Source organism: Empidonax traillii, unplaced genomic scaffold, assembly GCF_003031625.1.
Source record: "Empidonax traillii isolate 1590-97213 ecotype Southwest subspecies unplaced genomic scaffold, ASM303162v1 scaffold236:size2090792, whole genome shotgun sequence".
Taxonomy (NCBI): Eukaryota; Metazoa; Chordata; class Aves; order Passeriformes; family Tyrannidae; genus Empidonax; species Empidonax traillii.
In genome coordinates, this window is record NW_020955429.1 from 1,321,786 (window position 1) to 1,330,890 (window position 9,105).

Genomic DNA, 9,105 nt, shown 5'->3' on the forward strand with positions numbered 1-9,105 from the left:
AAGGTCATTTTTAGAAAAGTGTGCCTCAAGCAGAAATGGCTGCAAGTTAAACATCTGCTTTCTGTAAAGCGCTCACTTAAAACCTTTGCTTCAAGAATATCCCCCCATGTAAACTCATTTGCTGGCATATCACAAGGGGAAAACCACAGAAAGGGTGCATGTGTTGCTCACATGATCTGATGGAAATGTTGGAAGTCATTTCCCACAGCTCCAGCAGTGCAGACCTACAGGAAAGAGTTTGATTCTTCTGTTTCAGAAGCTGAGGCACGTATTGCCAGCCAGCAGCTGGCAATAATCAAGTCACACAGGAGTATTTTACCATGTGCACCCCCTTCCTTGCTCATGTCCTGCCCATAGACTGCCATACTGTGAGGTAAACCCTCTTCTCCATATGCTCTCTAAGAGGGAACAACAATGAAGGGAAAGCTTTCTTTACTCCCTCTTTTATTTGTTTATAATTTACTGAAATGCCTCCGGCAGACACAGACTAACTCTTCTTTGCTGCCAGGCCTCAGGAGTGTACATGGACGCAGTGCAAGCCATGGCTTTTGACGGTTGCTTTCACGACACAGATGTGGACATGGACCTGTCTGGTTTCTCAGACCCCTGTGAGGAGAATGAGACTCGGACGAGTGAAACCAACATCTCCAATGTGGAATCAACTCGCTTGAAGAGATCTCTGAAGGGAAACGTGGGCAGGATTATTTTACAGAACAATCACGTCATTGACACGTATTCCAGGATTATATTTCCCAGTGTATATATTGTGTTCAACTTTCTTTACTGGGGTTTGTACATATGAGCAAAAATCCTTGTAAGCAAGACATTATTTTGAGTATAAGAGAAGAATCATACTTTGAAAATAATGCAACAGCAGTAGAGGAAAGGGTTAAAAGTTTCCAAAACAGACTTCTGCCTCAAACCTGGGCTGGTTTGGTTAGCAGCAAAACTGCTAATGAAAAACTCTCACATGTCTGGTTCTTTTTCAGCTGGACTGTGCAGTGCTGCCCCTGGGCAATCCCATGCATAAGTTCGTGCTGCAGTAGCATAGATCAGTTTGGTCACTAAGGGAGCCCTTTGTCACACACCTGAGCAGACAGCAGCTCCCACCTGAGGTATTAATCAGTCCCTATCTACACTTAAACCATTTCTCTTCAATCAGCCTTTCTGTTTTTTTCTCCACTTGTGGTCCATTTTTGTAGGAATTGGCACCAATCATCTTCAGGTATCTCCTATCCTTGTTTCACCTGCTGCATTTCAACTTTGCTGGGCAACCTGTGTGCATCTCAGCAGCTTTTGTCCTCAGATGGTAACCAGGGGGGAAGATATGGCTGAGCAGTGGAGTAGGGACAAGGAGAAAGCAAGAAGTAAGGCTGATGGGGCTTTGTAGGTTGTATATTGTCAACACCTCAAGAAAAACCTCTCCCCCTTGTCAACTATCCATGAGCCCTCATGGGACCTTTGTTTTGAAGAAAATTTGTTCCCTAGTCCTTGAGGCAGCAGAGGAACAATGTCCCAAACCCCGTGTCTTACAGCCACCTCCCAGCTGGATGAGCAGCATCCCTGACATGAGCTGTGCCCTTCCTGTGACACCCACACACCTCTGCCTCACATAGACCTGCTGTAATCACCTGCTTTCCACAGAGCTGCCTGTGTGAGGAACGCAGGCTTTGAGACAGAGATTTTAGAGAACTTTGTCAGGAGAACAAACCAACCACATCTTCAGCAAAATCTGGTTCTTCTGCTTTATGATGTTGCACATAAGTTTGGGGTTTTGCCCCCCTCTCCTTCTCACTTTGGCTAGAGGTTGAATGTTATGGTGAGGAGAAGCTGCACATGCCTGTTTGCAGCAGTGATCCCTAGCACAGGTCCAGGGACCTGGAACACTGAGACACACAGGAATAAAAGGAATCAGCTGTGCCAAAACAGATGTACACAGGAATCCCGTCAGTCTCAAGTGAATCCTGCGTGGAAATATCCTTAGGTTCAGGCTAAGGAGTTGAAATCAAGAATGTTCAGGGGACACACATAGAAAGTGTTCACAGCTCCAGAAAAGAATCAAGATTACTTTTGCCACTATCCCAAAGAAGGAGTGTTTTCCGCTTACATTCACTGGGTTTGTCTGTCATTTAATGAACTGAGTTTGTATTTGGAAAGTCAGTTTGAAAGGATCATTTGCGGTGGCAAAAATAAAAGTCACAAGGTAAATGCTTGGTCACTGCTTGGTCAAGTTTATTGGTCAAGGAAATGAGAATAAATTTGAAAGCCTGAACCACTCTCTAGTTTGTTTATTTATTTATTTACTTAATTTTTTTATTTCTTTGATTTATTTATTTTTCACGGTCCCATCTTGTTTGTTCATAGCATGGCGATGCCTCTTGCTTTTTTCAAAAAGCTGCATATGCCAAGCTGCCAGTTCCAGAGCTGGGAAAGCTGGTGATGCTGCACACTGGTTGACTGAAATCTCCTGGAATCAGTGGGTACTTGGGCAGATAGTTGGCTGCTAGAAAAAGTATCAGAGCTAAGACAGCTTTCATACTCTTCCAGGAAATCCTGCCCTGGAAAGCAGAATGATACCAGGAATGACAATGCTGGGAACACACAGGCTTTGCCAACAGCAACAGCACATCAGATCTCAAGCTGAGCAAGTGTGTAATGTAGATATATATAAAAATATACCATCACAGCCTTGTTCTTGCACTGCCATTGTGGAGGCATCCTGCACAGATGTTCCAGATTGACTGAGAAGATCCCATCTAATTGCTCCAGATGTGCAATGTGTGTCCTAAACTTTTTACATGAATATAACATCATTATTGTTACATTATTTTTTATCTGCCTTACAAGAAGTATTTGTGTAGCCAACAGCGAACCCTCTGCCTCCAGTAGAAAAAATTCCCATGTGCTTCTTGACCCAAACCAGTTCCCTCTTCTAAATTTCCTGCAGGATCTGCAGCAGCAGAAGCCCTGAGGGCAGCACAGCATGCCCCAATGTAGGCTGTCCGGCAAACTAGTCCACAAGGGGGTATGGAAGGAAAGACATTCCTGCCTGCATTTACCTCCCAGGCACAGCCTACACAGCTTGCTTTGCTGGAACAAACTGTTGTCACTCCCAGCTGTGAATGTAACCATTGGCAAAGGATTCTTCCCTTTGGGCAGGGACACTCCCAAAACTGAATACGAAGATTCCTCCTGGACAAAAGGTGCCAGCACAGAAAGCTCCTGCTGCCCATGGAGTGGCCCAGGCTGGCCCACCAACTGCACCTGAAACACAAAGGTTACAGGTTTTCTTTCCTGGAAGAAAAGTTCTGTTGATATTTTGTTTCAGCCCAGAATTCAAATTGTCAGACCAAGTCCCACAACTGAATACGTAATAACTTTGGGTTCTTCTTTCCACCATCTTCTGTATGGGCTGGGATGATTCTCAGTGCTGGCAGCGCCATCTTTAGAGCTGGCCTGGAATACTTCCGGCCCAGGGCCGCCATCTTCTTGCACAGCAATGCAGGACTCTCCGCTCGGGGGGCGTGTTCTTTGTACAGCACTGGAAATATTCCGGTTGGTCCGGGGCGGGCATTTCTTGTTACGGAGCTATAAGACTTTCAGGGCCGGAGACGGCTCTCACTTCCGGCCCTCATTTTACCCCTAGAATGCCCCTCACTAATTTCTGCGGTTTCACCTCAAAACGCTCGTTTTATTCTCCGCCCGCCCCCGGGAGAGACTGGAGACCACCAGTGCCGTCGTGCCCCGAGAACTGGCCAGGCCCCAGCGCGGCCACTCCTTCCCCGCTCGGTGTCGCGGGCTCGGCCGCCCCCGGCGGGCCCCGACCCCTTGAGGGGGCCTGCCCCGGGCCCCGCCCGCTCCCCGTTCCCGCTGTCCTTCCTCCGGTGCGGGGTGTGGTGGTGGTGTTTCTTTTTAGTTTTCTTGCTTTTAATTTTTTTTATTTTCTTTTGTGATTTATATTTTTTATTTAGTTTATTTTTTATTCTTTTTATTTTTAAATTTTATTTCTTGTTTTGTTTTTATTTTTTTTACTTCTTATTATTCCAGAGGGGTGAACACTGCAGCTCCTCTGGGCGAGGGAAAGGCTCCCCTGCTCTTCCTAAACACAAGCCTGGACCTAGTGCCCTGGGAGCCCAGTCTGCTCATTCCAGAGGCTGGGGGTCACCCAGAGGAGCTTTGCCAGCATCAAATGGAAATTCCATGGTGGGCAAAGGCAGGACTGCTGGGACACTCCTGCTGGCCAAGGCGACTGGTCTGTAGAAGTCAGACCAGTGATGGTCTGGGGTGAGTTTCAGAGGGATACTTTCAGGTTTTATTCTGCAGAAACTCCAGTTCTTTCTGGCACTTTTTGCTTCAGTGTTCTCCTGTTGGAAGAGGTCAGTTAGTCTTCTTACGGGCCAGGCAATCCATTTGCCAAAGCCCAGGCAATCCATTCCCTCCACACCCCCCTGCACTCTGGGGCCAAGGGGCAGCTGCCTGCCCTGCACAGCCCTGGGACTTGGCTTCAGGCTGTCTGTCCGGAGGCTGGAATGATCCTGTCATCATCCCACGACCATGACTGGCACAGAAAGGCCAGGGCAACAGCAACTCCAGGCAGCTCCAGGCAGATGTTATCCCTTCCCAGCCTTCTGGGTGTGAGGGGGAAGGTGACCTTCCCCGTCCGGCAGCAGCAGTCGTCCCCACTGCAGAGCCCACCCCACAATTCCTGTGTAACAGCCCACTTCCTGCAGAAAAATGGGAAAGATTGGACCTTAGGAGAGAATTCTTCCCTGGGAGGGTGTGAGGCCCTGGCACAGGTTGCCCACAGGAGCTCTGTCTGCCCCATCCCTGGAAGTGGCCAAGGCCAGGCTGGACGGCGCTTGGAGCCACCTGGCACAGCGGCAGGTGTCCCTGCCTGGGGCAGGTGTCCCTGAATGAGATAATCCTTGAGGGGCCGTTTCAACCCAAACCACTCCAGGATTCCAAGAGGATTCTGTGAGCCCTCTCTGCCATTCGTTTGGCATCATTTCCTCTCCAATTTGAATTCTCAAATTCACACGCTTTGTTAAAGGAATCATTTTAAAGTTATTCCAGCAAGAAAAAGGGGACTGTAAAACATAAAAGGATCATACCTATGTCCATCAAATAATTAGAATTGGAAGCTTGTGAACTCACCTCTGTCCTTGTTATTGTTTCCTGGAAAACCCTATAATCCCAGTTTTGAAGAGAGATCCACTGGAATGACCAGGTTTGCTCTGACAGAGAGCCACGTGTGTGTGTGGGGGGGGTTGATCACTTTTTCGGAGGAAGGAAGCATTTGATCCTGGCTGGAGGAAGAATCTGCGGAAGGTACTGAAAGGCTTGGCTTGAAATCTGCTGAGAAGGATGGGTGGACTGCTGTGCCACTGGCCTTCCCTTGTTCCCCAAAGGTACGATAGCCAAAGGCAGCTCTGGCAGGTTTCCATCCAGCTTTGGATCAGAAGGTTCCAAATGACTGGGTTGACCCATGGAAGGCAAGTAGATGTGTTTCACTTTAGCGGGGACAGGTGGTGGGTGGCACCTTTGCTACACCTTGATTAGTTGTCTGAAAGACAAAAAAATTTCATTCCCATAGAACAGTGAAACGAGGTTCAGGAGTTCTGTGAGGGACCAAGAAGCCCCACAAAATGACACAGTATCCAGTGTTGCTACTGGTGCTGCAATGCTGGTTACAACCTCGTAGGAAACACCAAAAGATTGCTCAAAACATTTTATCACCATTGTTGTTTATATAATACTTGGAACCCACGCTCCTTAATTCTTGCTGTAACAGCTATGCTTCAAACACCAAGAAATGGCAGGGAACAGCAATTTCTCTCTGGAGATATCAGAGACACCTGGTAGCATTTGTAGGCGAGAGCTTGTTTTCCAGCAAAGCACCTGTCACCCCCAGTTCTCTGTTTCTTCACCCCTACCTGACCAAATTGTACCCTTGTGCCAAAATTCAGGTGGGAAGTCTTGCTGTCATCAAACATCTGAAAGACACTGTTGCATTAAACAGTGAAACAAGTGCGTAAATTATTTTTAAAAACCCCCACAAATGCCTCTGAGCAGAAAGTCTTTGGGGGAAAACAGTACACATGTACACACTAGGACAGGTAATGCAGCCACTGTTACATGTTAAGCCAAAATGTAGATTTTCATCACAGCGACTATAGAGAATGATTTTGACTTACCAACACCCATTAAAAGCCTAAAGGACTTCTTTCCTTATGAGCAGTCTTTCAAAAGATGACCCAGGGACTTTTCAGAGAGCTTTCTGCCAGCACTATTTGAAAAGCTGTGTCATCCCTGTCAGATGGAATGCCTGAGTTTCCTGACTACCTGTGCTTCTTGCAGGAGATCTTCGCTGCTCTGCAGCAGATGGGGCAGGTTTTGCACGGGTGACCACAGAACTTAGGAGAGAACAGGTGGAACAGACTAAGCTAAAATGACAGGGGTTTTTGACTTACCTATTATAGGGAGGGGTTTTTTTGCAAGAGTCGGGTCTAGACAGTGTGCAAGTATCACAGATAGGTAAACTGCTATAAATCCTATCCATATAGATTTCCAGTCATTTGTTTGTTTGTTTGTTTTAAAAAGAGAATGCAAACCAAGTTCAGAGACAACCAGTAAAGCAACAGCAAAACTGTTTGTCCTAGCACACACCCCCGCACCTAGAGCATTCAAGGAGGAAACTTTGCAAGACTGCCTTCCTTCCAGCTAGCAGGAAACTTTCTTTTGAATATCTGCAGTAAGTTACAGGTGGCACAATATGAAGAAAGCCTGGGAAACACTGTTGTGCAAAGACAAACGTGGTGCTTCAAAGCACAGTCAGTCCCTGCCAGTGACATTCAAAAGAGAGAAAAATCCACTCTGTGTCCAATGTGCACAGAGGTACTGCATTAAAGCTGATCTTCAAATTCCCCGGAGTTGACAGGCAGGTCTGCAAAAATCACTAAGGAAATGCTGGCAACTTGCTATTAAATACTTCACCCAATTCTCTCCACTACAGCCTCAATAATGTAATACAATGAGTACTGGTAAATTCAAATAGTAATGGTAAGCAGCAGGAGAAAAGCTTCATTGTGACAAAGTACTGAAAAGTCTAAGAATGCAGTCCCTGTGTCCAAATGCAACAAGGGAAGAAGCGATGTTTTAGTTCAAATAGCTCAGCACCACACAGTCCTCCAGCAAAAATTCAAATGTCGTCTGGTCTAGAGCTAAAACTCCACTCCAGTAGTTTTAGGATCAGCAAACCAAATGAAGTGAAACAATCTTCCATTCTTCAATTTAGCAAGAGACACTTGTGCAATGGTTAATAATATCTGCTGCAATTGGAGATAGAGTGAGGGACAAAACCAAATCAAACCAAAAAACCCACATAAAACCCCACAAACAAAAACCCCCCAAACCACAAAACAAACAAACAAATAAACAAAATCAACAAAACTTTTCTACAAGCTCAGTCTCTCTTTTTCCTTTGAGGAAAATCAGAGTTTCTCTGCTCTCCCAGGTGAGAACTGAGTCTTCTCCCAAGAGAGCACAGAAGAAATACTTGCAACTCTCTATTATTCTCCACACTTCTCTCATGGAACTGAGCGGTCTCTGAGAGGAGAAACCCAAGCAAATCTCCATTAACTCTCCAAGTAGCAGAGGCCAAGTCTCATGTCAGCAGCAAGTCAGTAACTTTACTGCTATTTCTGTGCTACAATCAACTGCCTCCTTTGTAATATTTCCTGCAGTGCTGGCTAATCCCTTACATGTGTAATTCCCAAAATACATGATCACAAAACTTGGTTTTGATACTTGTTAAATTCAGGCACCAGGTTGTTACCAGGTACGACCAAAACTGCCTCTGGGAACTCAAACACACACCAGTGTATAGTTTTTAGGAGAGTTTTAAAATAAATTAAAAAATAATTAGTTTACAGAAAAACCCTTCTGCAGGTCCACACTGTGTAACAACTCCCCAGTGGCTAAGAGAATTACCTAATTTATAACATTGAATTGTGTAACCTCAGTGCTTATCAAATGTATTCACTGGCACAAAAAAACCCGTCCATACTGCAAATAGTTAAGACTGATGTCTCAAGTATCACTTTGTTTTAAAAATAAAAAACAAAAACACCAAAACAGAGCTATGAGGAGAACCAAAACATGTCTGAACAAGAACTATTAATCAGGAGCACTTACCTCCAGAAGCTGTAGCTTGTGAACGGTTCCCAGCTCTTGTGCTGGGCAAAGTTTTTGATTTTAGCAAACCCTCAGGTACCTGCAAGGCTGGTGCCCCATCTGAGAATGCTGGTTTCACCCAAAGTTCAGGTCTGGAAGCAACATGTGGCATAGCAGAAGACTGGATATAAGGACCTATGACTGCCACTCAACCTGGAGCAGAAGCCACCGGCTCAGGTCAATTCCATCTGAAGAAACCTTTTTCTTTTTTATTTCATTTTTAGTTTGATTTTTACTTTTTATTTGTTTTTTTAAAAAAAATATTATTTTATGGTGGTTCCAACCTGATCAGACTGCCTCCCCTGCACCACCTCTTGTCTGCACCACCAACACTGGGGCTGGATGCTGCCCTTCCCAAAGAAAAATAGTCATTCTCTTTCTGGAACCCACCTCCAAAACTTAAACACCACCTTCAGAATACAACATATCCAAGAATTGCTCCCACACAAGAAGGGCGAGGACAGAAAGCTCTGTCTGACCTTTACCTCCACCGCACGGACTATCATCTGCACCACCAGCAGCTTTTTTGTCTGAGGCACTGAAAGTCAACCAGCACCCACAAAATTTCCTTTACTCACTTCCTAAAGGACAAAAGCTTACCAAGTTGCACCGCAACAACTCCTTCACCAGATGAGTTTATTGAAACAATTTTTAAAAGCAGGTATTTCTGAATGTACTCCATCAACCCCAACAATTCAGAAAAACAACTGTCCAGTGTCCAAAGTGTGCATGTGACAAATGGTACGTTTTTACCTTAACTCATTTAAACCACAACATGAGCATAAATGTTACTCATTATGCAAATTGCTACAGCTCCCCCAAAAAAGTAGGGCACATTTGGAAATAGCTCTTAACCCAAGGCTATTACAGCTG

At 45.4% G+C, this 9,105-nt stretch overlaps 1 protein-coding gene across 4 annotated transcripts in view; it reads left to right on the forward strand.

Moving 5' to 3' along the window:
- Positions 1–2,272, forward strand: part of GABRR3 (gamma-aminobutyric acid type A receptor rho3 subunit) — a 39,343-nt gene extending 37,071 nt beyond the window's left edge. For all 4 annotated transcript variants that reach the window (XM_027888300.1, XM_027888302.1, XM_027888303.1 and 1 more), the window contains one exon: positions 509–2,272. In XM_027888300.1, coding sequence (XP_027744101.1) covers positions 509–802 — 294 coding nt within the window. In that variant the 3' untranslated portion in view covers positions 803–2,272. The remainder of the gene's footprint in view (positions 1–508) is intronic.
- The last annotated feature ends 6,833 nt before the right edge of the window (positions 2,273–9,105 follow it).